General features: G+C 43.2%; 1 protein-coding gene across 1 annotated transcript; it reads right to left on the bottom strand.

Annotated features, from left to right (window-relative positions):
- Positions 1–1,614: 1,614 nt before the first annotated feature.
- Positions 1,615–6,842, bottom strand: fam110b (family with sequence similarity 110 member B). The gene is made up of 3 exons (XM_070845734.1): positions 6,720–6,842; positions 4,135–4,547; positions 1,615–2,509 (listed from the first exon to the last, which is right to left on the bottom strand). Exons 1-3 carry the CDS (start codon positions 6,840–6,842, stop codon positions 1,615–1,617), a joined length of 1,431 nt encoding a protein of 476 aa, XP_070701835.1.
- Between the last annotated feature and the right edge of the window lie 13,620 nt (positions 6,843–20,462).

Genomic DNA, 20,462 nt, shown 5'->3' with positions numbered 1-20,462 from the left:
AATATTACAAAATGGAGCTTAACAAGAGTTAAAGCTTAGTGAAAGCTAGCTGACCACCATTTGCGTTTGAGTTTCTCACCATTTCTCAACACAGCGACATAGTTAACACTTTAATGCATTAATAACTTCATCTTTGTGACCCATCAACCTAGTGCTAGATTGATCAACTGTTCCTGTTGTAACAGTCACCTATGACAAATATCAAGTAACTTCACTGAGCCGTCTTCATGAGCCGCACAGTGTACCAGCATCACTCACTTTCCAAAGTGACAGATAGAGTTCAGCATCTGATTTGCAAAGATGTCAGGACCTTTTTTAAAGTTTGTTCGGACTGAGACATCAACACTGTGACATGGGCCTTTCTCACTGCGGACATTCTGACTTTGACTTGTCATTGCAGGAAATAACGTCAATGGTGGTTGTGTTCCATACTTGTGAACATGGCCTGTGAGCCAGCACGGAAAAGCCTGGAAATGGTACACTTAAAAATTCTGATACATAGGAGCTATGGTACCAGCTGTTCTAAGGAGTTAATGTAAAGTTGATTAGGGTCGTCATTTTTTATTTGGAATTCAGCCACAGGAAACAAATTAAATATTTAATATGACTTCAAAACCAAACCGTCTGAGAAGTAATGTGACAAAGAATTTTGGATGTAGAAGTTGTGGATAAAAGTAAAGGTGTTTGCTGACTGCCTAACGGTAACATGACCACAATAAATCTGAAGTCACATCACTCAGTGAAGCAGTGAAGGCACTGCGAGTGAACTAAATCCAGCCAATTCTACAAGAAATGAATTCAAACTAACTGCATGTTAGTTCTTAATTGTCTGAACACTATTTTTTGACAAAGTGACAGGAACTGTCAGAGGATAGCTGCCTCTGAGGACCGAGGGCGGAGGAACAAAGGTTGGAGATGGTGTGGACTGAACAGACAGTAGGACTTGTGTGCTGCTCATGTCTAGCTTTTAATATGGATTCCCAGTCCGAGTTATTATTTGTGCATCCCGCTTACATGTAGTCAACTGTTTATCCTACAGGAAACACCTGTGGATGAGCACATCACACCTGTCTGAATCGTTCAACAAATCAGAGACATGGGCAAAGGTTCAGTACCAGGCTGTTTGTTTGACAAGCCAAAATGTTCCCTGTGAGAAAGGCCTATAACCCTTAGTAGTGAGGCAGTCACTTTATGGATTCTTGGACAATCGTAGTGCATTTTACTTTTGTTCAAACAAAATTGACAGACTTTGCCTGTCACAATTATACAGTGTCCATAGAGAAACTTTGAATTAACTAGTTAGTTTTCATGTATATCCCACAACTGAACAGTTTGTTCATGACTGTCCAGTATCCATTCCTTTCTGTTCTTAAGTGTTCATGTAGTTTTAAACTTGGGAGGATTGGAATCCTTCTTCCTTCTCTTGGAATCTCTTCATTCATTTCTTATTCATTATTCTTATTCTTCATTCATCCACCAGTAACTTTTGACAAATTTTCAGTCTCGGTGCAAGATCACAGTCTCTAAATCTGTGAGGAATTCTGGTCCATCTTTCACTTCTGAAACATGTTTGTCTATAGTTTACAGTTCATCCTTTCCACTGTAGTGCTTGTCCTAAACATGTGAGACCTTTTGCGTCTCTCTTGCCTGTTTGATGCTGTACAGCCACTTAATGACTCTTGCATTTCGCTCCACAGCTGAGATGCCATATGGAACACGTTCCCCGGTGTCCTCTTCTTCGTCCTCATCGCCATCTGACAGTCCATCGTTGGAGGATCTCCGCGACCGGTCGCAGTCAGAGGAGATCATGGAGGCTGATCTGAAGTTCAGACTAACGATATCCGAGTTGGCTCGCGCAAAGTTCTCTGGACCGACTGCTTCCAGCTCCTCTGGATCAAGGCCGCAGTAGTTAAAAAAGCGTTCCACGTCGGCTCCAGCCCTGGCGTACCGGTCTGACAGGTCTGATTTAGATCTGTGTAGCGAAGAGCGCCGAGCCACGGATGAGCCGAGCTCCAGGCTGGGATCCACTGAAGTATTGGAAGGATCTCCGAAATCACAAGGTAATGACTGAGGGGTACTGTTGTCACAGGGTAAGGGGGATGGAGTTGGACGAGGGGGAGGCAGCGACAAGGACAGTGCAGGAGGAGGGAGGGAAGCGGGGTTGGGTTTAGGAGGGAGGGGTGGAGCTGAGGAGCTGCTGGATCGTGCTGCGCGCAGTGGTTTCCCATTGCACAGTCGCAAGAGGTCAGACGAAGAGTGGGAGGTGAGCAGAGGTGGTAGTGGGGAGCGAGATCGATCAATAACTCCTCCACCTCCTCTCTCGTCCAGGACCCGTCTGCTGAGGTTGAGGTTTCCTCCCTGTTGTGGGCTGCGACGTCCCCCGCTGTTAATTGGGGGGACCTTCAGGGAATGGGAGAAGGACCGCAGGGAGTGTGAGGTGCTTGGACTGGGAGCTGAGTCTGGTGGCTGCTCATTAAGTGTCATTGTGGATCGGTAGGTTAACGGCATCCTAGGAGGAGAAAACAGAAAGATAAATACATGCAATGTAGTAGAATAGGTAAGTGTTGGGTGATGGCTGATTCAATGAGTGTCCACAAACAAAATATACAGGCTGCAGTGGAATACCGTCCCTCCATGCACCTGTACACTTGTGGACATAAAGAGCATCTTAACAGCCAAGAAGCTTGGACATGCCTCCTACATGATTGTTGTTTCAGCTATTGTAATGCCTAGGTAACACACCAAGGATCATCCAGATTTCATAGATTCAAGTTCCATACTTAAACACATCCATACTCCATACAAGCGGACACTGAAAGCAGTCACAATCACTGGGTCCCCACCCTCAAGTCTATACTTCTGATCATGCTTCCCTTAATGTCCCAGATCATGGTTAAAAGCCACACTTATATGAAGTGTGCTAGAATGTTAGGTTGTCATTCGATACATAGAGATTCAATCTTAGCACCTGTCTGTGTAGTATTCATGTCTCAGCCTGGTGTCCGTGGGTCTGGAATGTTGACAGCAGTGATAGATTTTGTTACTGGTCAGCAAAATACCCCCACATACCAGAAACCAACTGTTGTACAAGGAAGCTTCTATATAGTGGGGACTTGTTCTCTTGTACTTTCATGCTACTAAAGAACCTGAGCTGTCATAAAAGGGCCTTGATCTTCATTTGGTGTCGTCTCTTCATTCGAAAAGCAGCACTACAAACTGCTAGCACAGTTTAGCACGGTGTCAGTCTGCGGCAGAGGCAGAACAGGGTGTGTGAATGAGTGTGAATTTGCCCCCAAAACTGTGACACTTGAACAAGACTGTCCTTGAAACTCCGATACAAGGTAACTTCTCTAGAAAAAGGCAAAGAACTACTCCTGCAATTTATTACTCTTAACTTTTTGTTAATTGTGACTCCTAAATGTAAATGTAGTATCAAAGCTGGAGTGTGGGGCTTTTACATATAAATGGATGACCATTCAAGCCCTTACTGAACAAATTCGCAAAATGCTGATGAAGCCAATCACCACCATGTAGAATCTCTGTATTTTGCAGTGTACCAGGGTTTTTAAGCCTGGTGTCTGTGGTGACCTACAGCACTGGGTACCGGTAGTGATACATCCACAAGCAGAGATTGGTCAGCCAGAGCTAAATGCAACTGTAGTGATGGAACAGGCTACAGCAACTAGGAGTATGGTGGAAAAAGTTTCTGATGTTCCAGAAAAAAAAAGAATCACGTTCTACATTACAGGTTTAAATTACTCTTTAGATAGTGTGCGTTTGATCATTATGCTACTGTACTAAAACTAATATTACATTATGTATTGTATCTTTGATTTATGACTAAAAATCACAGTTTTCCTGGAAGATCTGAAGCCCTAACTGTGATAATTTGATATCTTGAGTTCAGCTTTGATTCCACTGAATACAACCCTGTGGCTATGTAGTTAAGATAGTTCTACAGTACAGAATGTTATTCAGCTTACTAACCTCTATGATCCATGAATTCCACAACACTTACTGGATAGAAAAACGCAAGCCAATAATTATTTGCAGGAAAAGTGCTAAACACCTGAAGCTTTTAAATCTAACAGACATATATACCTAATAAGACATGTGCATAGCATATTAGTTTACCCTGATGGTGTCCAACTCCTGGCCATTCCCCCTGATGACCTCATCAGCACAGCACTCTTAGCTCCACCTCCTAGTCCCTCAGATCCAGCTCCTGAAGAGGACGATGAGTTTAGCAGATTTTTTAGGATCTCCAGGTTTAAATTCTCCCGTTTGCCGCTGCTGCTGCTTGTTGCACATGTGTCTGACTTGGCGTTGTTGTTGGATGCTTTGAAAGGTATCCCTCCTCCATTTCCTCCCCCACCAATGCCAGAGCCTCTTTTGGACAGGAGGGCGTGACTGACGGGAGGCTTGGCCAGCACGGGCGGTTTGATTGGCTCCTGCTTGGTGTTAATAACTTCCTGACTCTTGACATACTTGGCCTTGTCAGCTTCTAGTCTCTCAACAGCACTGAGGCGCTTTGGATTAGGTTCCACCTGAGACACAGATTAAACATTATATAGGTTAATACAACATCCCAACATTTTCTATATATGCATATCCTGTGTGCTCATCCCTGCGTATAGGTAGAGCAAACCCAACATCAAGAGAGAAGAACAGGGTGCCCAGAACAGGATGCAAACCTGCAGTATCATGGCTAAAACTTGTAGGCCAACCATTGACACTGAAATCCGTTCAACGGTCTCACATAAACCGGCAAGTCTTTGGACAGTGCATCATGGGGACATCAGAAGAGCAAGCATTGACTTAGCAGGTCAGCTAGGGTTCAAACCCCAAGGACCTCCCCATTTCGAGACAACACTACCACTGTGTCCCCAAATAGAATGTAGTCTCTGTGTTCATCTACTCTGGTGTTCTGGACAGCTTTCTAACAGGGGGCCTTCACCAGCTGGCCGTAGAGAGGTGTACCCTGGGATCTGCACTCCCACCTCTGCAGGACTTAAACACCACAAGGTGGCTGTGAACTGCCGTGAGCAGTCAAGCCATGCTGGCACACAAGTGTTTCTCCACCGCATCACATAACAAGGTAACCCTGTGATGCCATTCAATCTCAAACTTGTGAAAGACAGATTTTAAAACAAAAGATTCAAAGTTGAGGCATCAGAGGCAGAGATACTCTGATTTTCAGTCCCGACTCCACAAACACTGGACCCTACAGTTCCCATAATGCAACATCTTTTGTCAGACTCTCTCAAACTTGTTAATGTCCACATCCTTCAAACTCAATGACCCCAGTTTGATAATCTGCAGACGCTGCACTTCAAACAAGACCAAACTTTTCCGTGGAGGGCAGTTTTTGAGCCACGATAAAGGCCAAAATGTGGCCTGACAGAAAGGCTTGATTTCAGCCTTGGTAAATCAGCCTGGTGCTCTATGATGTCAAACTGAAGCAGCTGTTGATGACCTGTGGCCCCGGTTAAGAGGAGAGAGGAGTGAACTGTCAGTGAATGTACAAATCAGTCAATAAAACAGGTTTTTCACAACTTGTGAATCACCACAACCATGAGGTCTTTCAGCAAACAGGCAGAAAATACCAGGCTGATTGGTATAGTAGTTTGAAATATTAGTTGCAAACAGACGCACGCACACACACACACACACACACACACACACACACACACACACACACACACAACCATTGTAAAGACAGTACGGTCAGTCCATCTGGGCATCCCATTTGTTGAATCATGCTCGTTCAAAATAAATATGCAAATCAGAACATGTTTTATGGATGTATTACTGAAATAAAATAATATCTGACTTTTCTAAAAAAGCTGCATTCCTAATCAAACAACTTGCCAAATTTCTCAAGTTTGATTAAAATGCTTACTCTTGGTCTAGATTAAAACTAAAAACAAGACTAAAAGTGCTCGACTAAAATGTTCACAACATTTTTGTTAACTCATCTTTTGATGAAAATGTCACTTAGAACTCTGGATTTGCCCCCCAGGGCTGTGTGTTCAGCCCCCTCCTGTTCTCGCTGTATATCCATGACTGCAACCCCCATCATGGAGAGAATTCTGTTGTGAAGTTTGTGAAGTGGGAGGAAATCAACAAGCTTGGTGCACAGAGAACCACCTACTGCTGAACATCAGCAAAACCAAGGAGCTGATCATTGATTTTAGGAGAAGAGGCACACACACACCCCTGTCTACATCAGTGGAGCTGAGGTGCAGCAGGGTTATAGTTTTAAGTTCCTGAGCATGAGCATCACAGGGAACCTGTCATGGACATCTTACATCTCAGCCCTGGTGAAGGAACCTCTGAAACGTGTTTCAAGGTATTTCTTAAAGAAACTTAAGATGGCAAAACTCCTGTACAGAGTTCTTGTCAACTTTTACAAGCAGCAAGAGAGAGCATCGTGACTAGAAGCATTACACACTCGCATGGAATGAGCACGGCCCCGTAAAGGAGGGAGAAATAGAGCTAAAACTAACATGGACTTTTGATCTCGGGGCTGAAACTAATCCTACAAATAGTCAATAAAATGAACTCTAGACACCACCATAGTATCTTTGGATACAGCCTTAGTTCACTTCAGTACAGTACATAAATTGTAACACACACACACACACACACACACACACACACAAACACACACACACACTCACACACTCAGCTGATTCCACACAGTAACGTAACAGTACCTGTCTCCTGAAGTAGTCAGGGCCCTTATTGAGGATGCGGAGGGGTACTGTGGAACTGAAGGTTGTCGCCGGGCCAGCGGCCTTGCTATCTTGCAGGGTTGGAGCCAGTGTCTCTGTCGGCATGGCAACGAGGCGACTGGGGCGGCCGGCCGTGGTGGCAGCGGGTACGGGGGGGTTGACAGAGGGCGGGGGCACCAGAGAACCCCCAAAACATGAAGACACAAGGTGTAGAAGAAAAAGTCTAGAAAGAGATGAGCCCCCTGGCCCTCGTCATCGCCTGTTGGGACCGTGCGGGACTGAGCCAGACTCTGGGCTAGGGGGCTCGAGAAGTACTGTCTCAAAATCTATTATTGCATCGCCTGAGAAGGATGATCTCTTTTAGCAGCTCTGCAGTCTGAACGGCTGATTTCGCTGGTCTCTACTGAGGTCTACTGGTTTGCGGGGCCTATGCTCCACTGACCTATTCATCAAGCTAAATGGACAGATAGATGGATAGGCAGAGAAAGAACGAGTGCAGTGAGGAAAAAGAGTGATGAGCGTGTTTCGGTGCAGTGGTGTGGATGAGTGCTTCCAAAGGAAAAGCAGAGGATGGTGGGAAAAGAAAGTCCCGCCGCCTCTCCACCCTCGCTTCAGCTCTCCCTTCAGCTCGCTACACTACCTGAAATAGGCAGAAAAAAAAAGAGAGACAAAGAATCAGCCAATGGGGTTAGAGTTAGGCTGTGACATCATGTACCTAGCAACAATAGCAGGAATAGCTATGACATACAGATACACTCAGATCATACTATGTATGCAGACAAGGGCACATATATACACACTACACGCATCCCCCCCCACCACCACCACCAGAAAGATATTTCTGATGACATGAAATGTTTCTTGAAACTTTGAATTCACATTGTTTACTCATGCAACATAAATGACAGAACACTAGGTTGTGTTCCAAAGACGACCTCCTTCCGACTGGGAGCTGCCTACTGACCAGCTCCACTGGGGCAGTTGGGGCTTCAGGGCACCTTAGTGCTGACAGTTGTTGAGGACACCTGACTGGATGTAGACATACAACTCTCTCTGGTCTCAACTCAGCTGCATTTGTGCCAATTAGCAAATATTAGCTGATGTTAGCTCATAGCTCAAAGCACACTTCTCTCAGAACTGGAAAAGCATGAAACTAATGAACTAAACACCTCACTATGGACAGAACACATGACAGTGGAAAAACAGACCTCTACTGACATCTATTAACCACAAAACATATCAGTTCCAGAAAGCATTAAAGCCAATTCTCACAGCATGACTTCCTGAATGATACACACCTGCCAAACACTTCTCTTTAATACACACACACTTTTCTCTCACCATTGCGGATGGCAGGGATTGTAGTGGCAGTAAAGTGTCCCTGTGTTGAAAATTGCATGTTACAAAGTAATCTAGCAAGAATCTGTGCTTGCGTACTGGATTGGTCAGTGCAGCACATTGCTGGAGGATTTCTCGTCGTGTGGCAGCAAAATTTGAGCAACCAACTTTATCAGTTTGGGGTGTAGACTCTTTCAAAATTAGGGACTGTGTGCGGCGTCCAGACATCCTCTTCATTTTACACTTTTCCAGACTTTCTACAATATGAATCAGAAGTCACAGAACAAACCAGAAGCTTGAAATCAAGTGATGGGTTTCAAACATAACAACACTAGACATTCTACAAAAATAAAGAAACAAACAAATGAATAATCAGAATAAAAGTACATAATATAGATAAAGTGTTTAGCGGCTGACAGAATGGCTACAGACTGATCTATCATCTTCCAGCTACACTCCTGTATCCCTTGCTCCACTGGCTATCTGTGTTTTGACATGTGTGCTTTGTAGATGATGCTATTACTACTTACTATTCTTGCTGCAGTTATGTCATCCGCTATGTCATATGCTGTTAGTGTTTAACAGTGGGTGTGCCACGCTCGGAATGATGCAGCCTGATCTTCTCAAAGTACAGAAATCTACATGGTTGATAGGCTCAAGTTTGGCAAAATACCTTCATCAAATGTCATAATAAGAATCTCATGATAAAACTTTCGTATATATTTTAGGAGGCCCAGGTTTATAGTTCTGAAGGCCAATGTTTGGAGCAGACAGCTGGTGAAAACTCAGTAGGTTACAGCTATTATTTCAGTGTGACAGATACATAGTGACTGTACGTATCATTTCATTGCCATGGTGGAGCTACAGGATGACTAACAGTGATTACAGACTTCATCTGCCAATCTTTGTGTTTCAGTTTTTCAACTCCTGTTGCCTACACATGTTGAAAGCTATGCTAAAGCTATGCTACATTGATTCAGTACGGGACTTGAATGGACTTTGATAGAATGAGCACATTTGCCTCTGTATTCAGAGTTGATGAATTGGTTTTGAACCTTCATGATTAATGATTTTAATTGGAAACAAATAAATGACTGAAGAATTTGTTTAATTTTGTGTTTAGACTGCTAAAATACCATTTTGTTAGCTCATCGTCACTCTTTGGTAACATGTACAGTATGATTTACAATATTGATATCAGTTGCTGAGTTATCATGTCATGTATTTAACTAGTCAGTAATTTAACCAGCTGACACATGTCACAGTCCAAGTCAGAGTTTTGGACTGGAGGCAAGAGTTAGGGTTAAAGTAGCAGTTTACTCTGTTACAAGCCGTGTTTCCATATAAAGTCAAGCCACAACAGAAATGTGATGTCTTTAATGTGTTGGCAAAGACACCCAGTGGAAACAGCTGATTGGTCATGTGGGGTAAACATTAGCTACCTCAGAACTGATTTGACAAAGATGGGCATCAACTCTTTTTCGAAAAACACCACCTCAATCTAGCGTAAAAACTGTTTTGAGAAAGAAAGCCTGTTTTTTTCCAAATAGGGCCATTCCTTTCAACCTTTCCGAATGCAACACAATGCTAACCAGACCTCTTTAGAGCAGAAAGCTCTGTTTATGGGGCACCAGCAGCAATCCTAAGGTGAAGAATAATTTGTGGTGAGTGCTGACTACTTGTGACTTGAGGGCTCTGGGTTGATGTTGACTGCTGGTGGTCCTGCTGAGTCAGCAGTATCTGTCCTGGAGTTAAGTCAGGGGAGGATTTTCATTTCCCACTGTGTGTACCCAATGGCCCTGAGCTCCCCACAGTCCTGCTGCCTCTCTATCCCTCTCCGCACTGAGGTACTGGATGTTTTTTACTCACTATGGTTGTAGGACATGAACACGGGAGTGTGGGACTGACAGGTTACCATCCTTTATCTGTTCACTGAATGCCACTACTGTAAAGCCTTTATGGACTTTTCTTCTTGCTTTTCCATTTCATATCATGCTGGGGAAAACAGATTTGTCCTGTTGTCCTTAGAGAGTTTCAAACCAGATTAGTTGAATATTAAATGTGTTCTTCAATAATGGCACAAAGTAGTTCCCCACATACACACACACAACAAGGATTATGTATAGTCTTGTCTAATCTAGGAATATGAAGCCCTGATAGTGGATTGAAAAATCTGTATGGAATATTAATTATGAATATGAAAACGGATGGTGGTCTGCCTGTCTGTCGCACTGATTAAGACCTTTTAATCTGACAAAACCATCCCCTGCAGAGATGGTTCACACACACACACAGGCAGTATTTCATTAACAAAGAGTGTGTATTACTGAAGGGATCACAACATACACGTACACACCCTCTAATAGCTGATGGACCTTCCTGTGCCAGTAGCAGGCAGTCTTTGTGGCCTCTGGATCTGCCCTGAATCATCAACTATTGAAGATGGAGTATGGAAGTACTGAAGCACTGAAAGAGTTTAAGATATAAGAAATAGTTTGCTTTTGATTGGTTGTTTGCATCTTCCTTTCCTGGTCTTAATTTGAGTGTGTTGCGTATAGCGCTGTAATTGTGAATATAATGTTTAGTATTTAATGTCTGGATACACTTATTTTAGTTCTGCTAGTTTGTTGTTGCATACCTCCTTTGGTTTATGACTTCACGATACCAATGTGGACTTAATTATCTGGAGATCTTTGGTGGGTATAGGAAGAATTTTGTAACCACAGAGGGCTTGGACACAGGGTTTTATCTGCATGTTTTAGCAATGATTGAAGACAACCATCAGTTATTTTGTTCTCCTGGCCTGAGGTAGCTGAGGTTTTACAAAGAGCTGCAGTGCATGATGGGCGGTAGTGTCCGAGTTCAGTGGACCACCTTGCTAACATTAATCTTGAGGTGATCATGTTGTGTCCTCACTGAAGATGAACTGGACGATAACTCTGGTGTCTGTGTGTGGTAACCTGTTCAGAAGAATCACGTTGTTTTTGTCGATCCGTTTTCTCACCTGTCCTGTACGTGAAGTATATGGTGGGCAGCACTGAGAACAATTTAGGGATCTGTGAGAGTAATGTATTATGTGATTACTCTCTGGTTCCAGTACTGAACAAGACCATATGTTTCTAGTTTACCATGAACACACCACTCAGATAAACACACACACACACACACACACACTCTTACGGACTGATTTCATTTGGATTAGGAACATCTGTCTGTTCATTTCCTGCAAAACACAGAATCAGACAGAGAAAGGAGAGAAAGACAGAGACATGGTGGAGAGACAGAAAATGTGTGTGGGATATTGCAAGGAGACAAGAGATTTGCCGTTTCTTCTTCCTATTTAACTGTAAGCTGCACCTTCATACACTGAACTCATTTTGAACATGCCATGCTCCAGCAGAAGGGAAAAACAGAGCAGTGACTAATCTACGCTTCTCTTGCTTTCAAAAATCAAAGCACAAAAGGACGCACACACACACTCACTCTAAACACATGATAGTCATGAGAGAGAGAGAGAGAGAGAGAGAGAGAGAGAGAGAGAGAGAGAGTGGGCTCCCCTCTGCCTGCAGGCCTATTCTTTCCCAGAGAACACTTAGCTGTTGTGCATTTGTGGCTTTATGAACTGTAATGTCTTATTCTGCTTACAAAAATCAGATGTGGGCTGCAGGATAGCTGGGATGGGCACACAAAGTACTGACATTTGGTGGATTCTGATCGCATGTTTGAAACCTGAAAAACCCTGGATTCATTTTAGCATATAGAATTTTCTGTCGACAACGAAAAACGAATGCAGTGTGTTTGTTGCTGCTGGTCCATTTTTCTCAGTGATCCTGAGTCAGATCCTTGGGGGGTTAGATGGTGTCCAAGGAAATTATTAACTGAGGTCCAGTGGCAGCCGTGGAGGTTGTACAGAAATATGTTTTCACTTCCCTGCAGGCAAGTAGCAGTAGCTTGCATCATCTACTCTTCTTAAATGCATACTTACTGATTCTCCTCCTTGACCTCTTCACTCATATGATCTGCCACACTTGAGAGTAGCCGTCAGTGAGATTCCACTGACCATATTTACAGCTTACAGATGGCTATAACACACATTTAGCCCACAGAATGCATTGATGAATGGAACATCAGTCTCAGTGTGGTTTATAGTAAGTGGTTGGGATTATACTGTCTACTGACATGACCTGATTTATCCTCAAATCACCATCTAGACATTGCAACACCTTTAGGTGTCTCTCACATGTATCACCTCTGGCCATACAGCCAAGAAATACATGGAAAACACACAAACACACACACACACACACACACACACACACACAGACCTTTTAACTCTTCCTCTTTCCTGTGTTAGCAGCATGCTGTGCAGAGGCAGCAGAGTACTGCTGGGAAACCAACATGCTCTCAGCAGCAATGCGCTTCACATTCCCACCAGTATTCATCATACTTCAGAGCTCCCTTTCAAAGGTTGAGTTTTCCATTTATAAAGACCTGACGCCTGGACAGGATGCCATACTATCACCAATAGACAGGTAAGATAAACATCAACTAAATGGTTTACTTCATTCCCCTGAGTCATGTGGTCTCTTCCATAATGAATATTTACAGCATTCTGGTTATAGGCCTTTTCTCAACATACATTTAGTCTTATCATAGAAGGAAAAGCACAGGTGTTACTAATAACATTAGTGAAGCTCTGTTCCATTAAAGTGCACTAATGAGTCATTAAAATCAGTCCGTTTAAATGGTGCTTGGATCCTGAAACTGACTCACCTGAATGGAATGCAGCCATTAATGGTGTTATTTGTTAGACCCTTTGTTTTTCTGCATGGACAAGTCAAAACGTCGGCAACAGAGAAGGTTGATGTGTAAATACTTCTCACAGATATGTAATGATATGGATCAGTGTCACATATGACACATGTCAGCCAATAACTGACAAGAAATGTCAGTTTAGAATGATCAAGGAAAGAGCTGCTTCCATCTCATGGTGTCATCCTGTGTTTTATATATTGACGGTTCAATATTTCTGTATCATTCTATCAAAGATATGTTTGAGGTCATTTAGAAACAGTGTTTGTCCACTAGAGAGTGCTGACATGCAGATTTCTGCATATAGAGATCACAGTTTGTTTTTTTAATTCTTAAAAAATTAAAAACAAATACTGACTTTATGATTTTTGTTTTTTAACTCTCAAACGTCAGTCATCAGCTGCAGCCTAAAAAAAACAGACTCAGACTAAACCAGACTAGAACACTTCTTCACATATCAACAAGATATGTTAATGACAAGTGTAGAACAACAGACGGTAAACGGTCTGTATCTGAACAGAACCTTTCTAGTCATTTACTACTCAAAGAGCTTTTCCATCACATCCTCATTCACACATCATTCATTCAGGAGGAATCTAAGCTGGAGGAGACTGTTCTTTCACACACATTCACACAGCAAGGTCTGCGTCTTGCACAAAGACTCTTTGACACACTCATAGGAGCCGCAGATCGAACCAGTGACCTTCTGATTGATGGACCCACTCTACCACTGATATGGTACCACTCACATGACATCGTGTAAAAGTGCCCTCCCCACCTCAGTGTTGCTGACTGGTCAAACGCAAGCCTCAAGGATGCTACAACTTCTCGACAGCATTCATCATCAAAGCAAGCAAGCACTGTTTCCATCATGTCAATATTAGGAGCAGGGGAAGCAGTTCCTTGTACTTTGGACCTTTTGAACCCTTGCAGGGGTTTAACTCCCTTTTTTAACAGGCTTATAGAAGAGTCACGTTTTAGCTGACCGTTATTTAAAGAGGTCAGGTTAGAATAAATGCCGTTAGTTGGAGCTTCAGTGGTAACACGACTGGGACGGTTTAATTAAAACTAGAATATGCAATCTAAAATTATTATTATGTAGACTCTAGAGTGATATTGATATTTGGAGACAACTATGTATCAGCCACTAGTTTGTTGAACAAACACATAATCTTGATGGGGATCCCTTAAATTATCTTCTAATGTGGCAGATGCATATAGATCTACATACTGAACAGTACATTTTACAGTATGCAAGTAAAAAAAAGTCCTACCAGTGCGGAGCTGTCCTATTGGCTACTTCTATGTTTCAAGCTTTTGCTCTTGGTTGTTGGAACTGGGTGCCTCCCCCTTCTCCTCCAGGTCCTGCAGGTTGTCAGCAGGTCTAACAGCTGTGAAAAGAAGCACATTGAGAAAACATTAAGAACAAATCATCCAGAGCTACAGCCTCCGTGTAAAGATCAGTCAAATTATTGACAGTAGTAAATAATGGTGCTGTCAAGATGTGGCAGTGTCCCTGGTTATATACTACCAAACTAAAAAGAAAACGAGAGACGCGAACAGAGAGCATAGGGCGGTGAAAGCCATGTGGCAGCAGGACAATACAGGCACACAATGCAGCTTAACATATGATTGTGATTGTGTCCAGCTCTCCCTGGTGTCTGACTGAATATGTGTCCTAGACAAAAACACAATAAACATCACATTTGTGATGGGCTTAGATTTTCTGGAGTGGGTACAGTGTATCTGTGTGGATGGGGACAAGAAGCCCTGGTGACATGAGAGAGTGACACTGACACTGCAACATGCTTTTTGTGGTGTGGACACCTTGTTGGATGAACCATTGCACTTTTTAGCTGTGTAACTGTACATGATGCAGAATGTAAACTTTACAAAATGGCCAAACTACAAGACTAACTGAAACAGAGAAGGCTGATGGAAAGGGAGGGAAGTGTGGTCCAGCGCGGCGCCAGAATGTTTCCGTTGGCTGTGCGACGCCCTCTGCTCCAGTGCTGAATGCAGCAAAATCGGCCAAACTCCTTTTCAACCAAACGCTGATCCAAGCTCTCCGCTAATATTCAGTGTGTTTGACTACAGCTGATAGAGCTGTCAGCAGCCGGGCAGGACAGACGCTCTGTGATGCATTGGGAGTTTAGAACTGAACACTGTTTATTTCTCCGGCTTACATCACAGAGACTTAAGGTGTAACAGGCATAACATGATGCATTTGCAGGAAGCGTTACAGGAGTTTAGTGTGGCAATGCTCCTCTGCAGGTGGCAGAGGCCATGAATAATGCATGTATCATAACTCTGGGTAAGGAGCATTGAAGAGAAAACATGAATGATTAATTTGACTTTTTAGGAAAGTGAAAAATATCTACAGATGATAATAAAAGCTTGGTAAAATTAAGAGCAATATGAGAAACCCAGGCCATTTAGGACCAGTTGTTCAATTAAGGTCTTGGTTAAAGGTTGCTCAGAGCTCAAATACTATGTGTGAACTTTGTGTCTAGTTCTTCTGTTCCTTATAGTGACTGTCTGGTGTACCCACTGCAGAGCTTTTCCCTGCTCTAAGCTTCATCAAATCCACTTCTTTTCCTTGCTGACATCATCACTTGGCCCTGCTCTGATTGGTTTTACATTAGTGACTCATTGTCATGCCTGTGTACGCAGGAGCTCAGTAGTCCAGATGGTCACTCAGTGGGAGCGGGAGTCCCACCAAATGACCTGTGAGCTGTACTACAGATACACAGCGCAAACACACACACAGCATGTGTCCGCTTCTGTATATTCATTACTAGAAAAAAGAACGGCACACCCTCAATGTCAGCAACGCTCTGTGCCTGGCATTCTCTCGTCTTCAGCAGATTTCCTCCTGATTGCAAACCACTAGTTTTTTCTCTCTCGGTGCACCATTGCACATGTTCACTGTATACCATGGACAGGGCAGTGGCTATGGTGTTGGGGTGCACCATGTTGTATCATTCCTGTCAATAATGGTGATAAAAAATAAAATCATATCATGCTAATGGTATGTGGTTATATACCCATTATTATAAAAGTGTAGTGCATCTTAATCTAGGCAATGGTAGTGCTGGAACAACAAGCAACAACGGTCCAGATAATGATAACAAATGAAATAGACAACTGTAAAACAAATTGCACATCCATGTTCTGCAGATACAATTTTACCTTTGCAGAATTATGGTTTTCACTATGATTTTTGGCCCATTACACTCAATGAGCAGTGGTCTTTGAAGCAAAAGTGTTTCATGCATCCGTCAATGGTCCAAATCATTTTAAAAGCATCTGTCCATCACTGACCCTTGTTCGCCCGGCTCAGCTGGTATGAAAGCCACCAAGACATGAGGAAAAAAGCATGCATGTGAGTGTGACAGGAGCTTTTCCAGCTCAGTGATCATGGAGGGCCAGCTCCTCCAGCCTGACTCAGCAGAATTAAACACACACATTACATCACTAGTGTGTAGCTGCTCCTATAGAACAAAGTGTTCTGGACTAGCTTGTAGCTGCTGTTATTCCACCTCCTGTTCGGTTTGGGCTTCCTTTGGATTCTTCTATTCACAGCTTTCTTAGTTCTCCTTCTCTTTCCATCCCCTCCCTGTCCCGTTTCTTTCACCATCTTTAAAGACACACTAAATGACTTCCAACTGTGCAACTGTTTCTTACTGTTATGACAAGATATTGGACTATATGGGTTAAGGTGAGGTGAAGGTGGGCTAATCCTACCATGGGACAGAGGACTTGTGAAAGCCTGAGAAGAAAGAGACTCTCTACAAGGTTCTGTCTGTTTCATACCATCAACAGGAAAGCTGAGTTCCTTGTCACTGTGAGGAAATTCATGACTGTATACCAAATGGCATCTTGTATTAAGTCCAGTCCAGTCAAAGTTTATTGTGGCCCAAGTTCACAAGGTATGTCTCAAAGGATGTTCATAAAATAAATGTAATAATGAGACATATAAAAAGGGAATGAGAGTGGAGCAGACAGCACAATGAACACTACAGACAAAATGTTGTTAAAGAAATACAATAAAACAACAACACAGAAACAGAGGTGAGGTGTAGATATGGATAAAAGCACACATATGCAGAGAACCTGGACAACCATGATTTGGTACATAGGACGGACTAAATGAGGTCAAAGGTTGATGCCAATAGATCATCAGAGTTTTGTTTTGAATGAGTCAGCTGAGCTAGCGTCTCGAATTAAATATGAAGATGACTCGAGAAAAGGGGTTTGGTAAGAACAAGCCCTGCCACCTACTGATGATTATTTTAGTATAGAAACTTAGTTTAGTATTCGTATAGACACTTTTGTCCACAGCAACTACAGCTATATTGTCGAAAACATGCATCTCAGTGGATCTCTTGCAAATAAACTAGAGTGACGAGGCAGCCAATGATCCAGAGTCATATAGAGTTTAGGGTTTGACCGTGGCTTTGAGGTGGCAAAGAGCTCTTCCCACCAGAAAACTGTAGCCCAACCCCAGAGTTCTGAAATGGATGAAGGAGTGGAGGCAGGCAGCAGCATCCTGCATTTGCTGTGGAAATAGCTAATGGAGTCACCATAAGAAATGAGGAAGTTGCAGGTGAGGTACCTTGACGAGCACCCGAACAGCCTCCCTAGTGTGCAAGGTGTGAATCATCCATTGCACACCAGGATTTTACCACCACTGGAAGGAAGTGATGTGTGCCTCCAACAGTGTCAGATGGTGGGAATGAAAAGAATCTGGCCATCTAGTATAGGTTTTTAGATATGATACCAGTTTGACAGTCAGTATACCTAAAAAAGGTCACCCCTGGTGAACGAGGCTTGTGCAGAGGACAGCTAACCAGTAATGGAGTGAAACCTGCAAGATGTTAAGACAGCGTCACATCATCAAGGTGAGCAGGTGATGACAGCTGCACACAGCACAGTTCATCTGAAAACACAAAAACACCTGCTATTATTGCCAATTACACACGTCTTATTGGTGATTAACTGTGAATACCTCTACAGCTCCAAACACACGCAGAAGAGCTAATGGATTTTTATGATTAATGAACAACTGAGCAAAGTCATCATCGCCTCGTCTCTCTCGTCCTTCCTCTCCCCAACCTTTCTATCCCTTCTTACCCTCCCGTCAACTCACCTCAGTCTGTTCCTCAGCTAATCTGTCCCTCCTCCCCCTCTCCTCCCACACATTCTCAGCAGGCACTGATGTGGACAGGCTGCTACAGAGCAGGAGCCTACAGCGAGGGCCCCACCAGCAGGGTTTAACCCATCTGATCGATAGCAATACTGATATTTCTCCCAAATTCTTTGTAATCTAGCTGAACATGCAGCAACATCATCACGAGGTACCTAAGTGTGCCACGAGAGTGTCACAGGCTTTCAACAATACAACCCACTGGTCCAACCTGCCTTACGAATACGCACAGCACTCCTGGGTCTATATATATATATGGACACGTGTGTGTGTGTGTGTGTGTGTGAGTGAGTGAAATGCTATGACCACCTGGTGTAGCAGAGCGAAGTTTAGAGCTACTAATGCTAAACCTATCAAGGCCAAATGAAAACAACAACACGTTTATAGTCATTTGCAGAGAGAGGAAACCAGAAATAGATTCAATAACAGAAAATAGTGCATCACACCATCATATTGATAAAACACACACACACACACACACACACCCTCATCTTCTCACTCCACTCAAACAGCATGCACCCCTGCATTTTCTGAGCGCATGTGGCTTTAAAATGTACATACAGCTTGACCAAAGTTGTGTGACTTTGTATCTACTCTTCATCTGTCAGACACTGAAAATACTCCTCTGCAGTTCATGATTAGTTCAAGCCAGAGTGTGTTATTCTGAATGAAGCGCATTGGATGACATTACAGTGCTAGTTTTCAGCAACTCAGTATCAAAATGCATAAGAATCATTCTGTTCAGAGGGTCTGAATCATTAAGTCCTACTGCTGTAGGCTTAAACACTTTCATCACAAGTACTTTGGACAAACTGCACATTATGATATTTTCTGATTATTAGGTTGTAAAGTGGCAATGCGTCATTTTCTATTCAGTGTCAATGTGAGTCCTAATTTGTAGTCCTATTTCCTATAGCACATGATTGTTTTAATACTTTGAAAGAGCACAATACCAAGGCTGCCATCCATGCCACCATCTTGCAGTACAGTCAGAGCAACAAGCTGCTGCAAAAGCTCAAAACCATGGAGATAACACTTCATCAGGAGCCCCCCAAAACTAGTCCCATCACAACACTCAACAGCATGGAGTCTGCTGTGGTAACCTTTAAGTTTATGGATTTCTGCCTATCCCAGGGTCGGCTTACAGTGGGTCACCAAAATTGATCTTGTCATCTAAAAAGGCCCAGCAGAGAATGTGCTTCTCTGCACCAGCTCAGTAAGTTCAACATGCCTCAGGAGCTGCTGATCCAGTTCTACACCACAATAGATCCTGTTCTCTGCAAGACCCTCACTGTCTGGTTTCGACTGGCCACTAAACTGGAAGGCTACAGACCACAGCAGTCTGTAGCCTTCCTGTAGCCTTCCAGTCAGGACTGTAGAAAAAGTCATCATTGGTGCCAAGCGGCCCTCCATTCATTCCTTCACAAAAATCTAGCATCTTTCTTACTATCCAACTACAAAACGTTGCAAAGTTGTGATGGAAGCATAGAGGAGTGTTGTTAAGAGAGGGCACTGTGGTCTAGTTTCTGTTGGCTGCTGTGATGCTCCAGTGCAGTAAAGTCCGCTAAACCCCTTTAGCCAGGACAAACACTGTGGCTGCCTTCCAAAACCCATACCTCCATACTATCTAGTGTGCCAGAAAAAGATTTAGTATGTCCAAATACATAGTACGTCAAACGCAGTGTAGCAAAAACACCAGCATGCTTTTCTGGCTATTCTGACCCACAATCCTCTGCACAGTGGAAGATGCGTCACATCCACTCAGCTGGCAAGAGCACAGACAGATGACTGACCTTCTTGCCCATACACCCTTTGCAGTCCGTATTCTGTCCCAAATGCACGGTGCTGCACGCTAAAGTACGTGCTTTCTAAGGGTAGCTGCAGTGTGCACTAGGAGTAAAAAGAGAAGGGATGCAGTTTGGAAAGCAAGGCATTTATTTCTATGTGTGGAAATGTGATCTGGATTGTGAGTCAGCAGAGGAGTGAGCAACATATTCCTCACAACTGTAGGTGAGGCGGGGAACAAATTAAAAACATAACTCGACCAAATTGTGAATATGAATCTTGCATAAGACTTATGATGCAACAGGAGCAGCAGCCCCTCACACAGAATTGAAATGAACTAATTCATTCATTTAGGTCTGAATTCTCTGGTCTGTCCAACATCCTTTCTAAAAAAAACCAGACCCACCGTCCTCTGAAAACAGGCTAAAGATGAAGACTGAAAAGCTACTGAACTACGACTGGATATGAGTTCTAATACTTTATTAGTAATGTTGACTGTGTTTCTGAGTGTCTGCCCACTGCTCTTAGCCGTTCTGTTTACTTCTTTAGTCTCCATCTGCTGAGGTTCATTGGATTGGCTG

Source organism: Pempheris klunzingeri, chromosome 15 (assembly GCF_042242105.1).
Source record: "Pempheris klunzingeri isolate RE-2024b chromosome 15, fPemKlu1.hap1, whole genome shotgun sequence".
NCBI lineage: Eukaryota > Metazoa > Chordata > Actinopteri > Acropomatiformes > Pempheridae > Pempheris > Pempheris klunzingeri.
The sequence above is the reverse complement of the archived record's forward strand: the minus strand, read 5'-3'. Positions and strand labels throughout refer to the sequence as shown.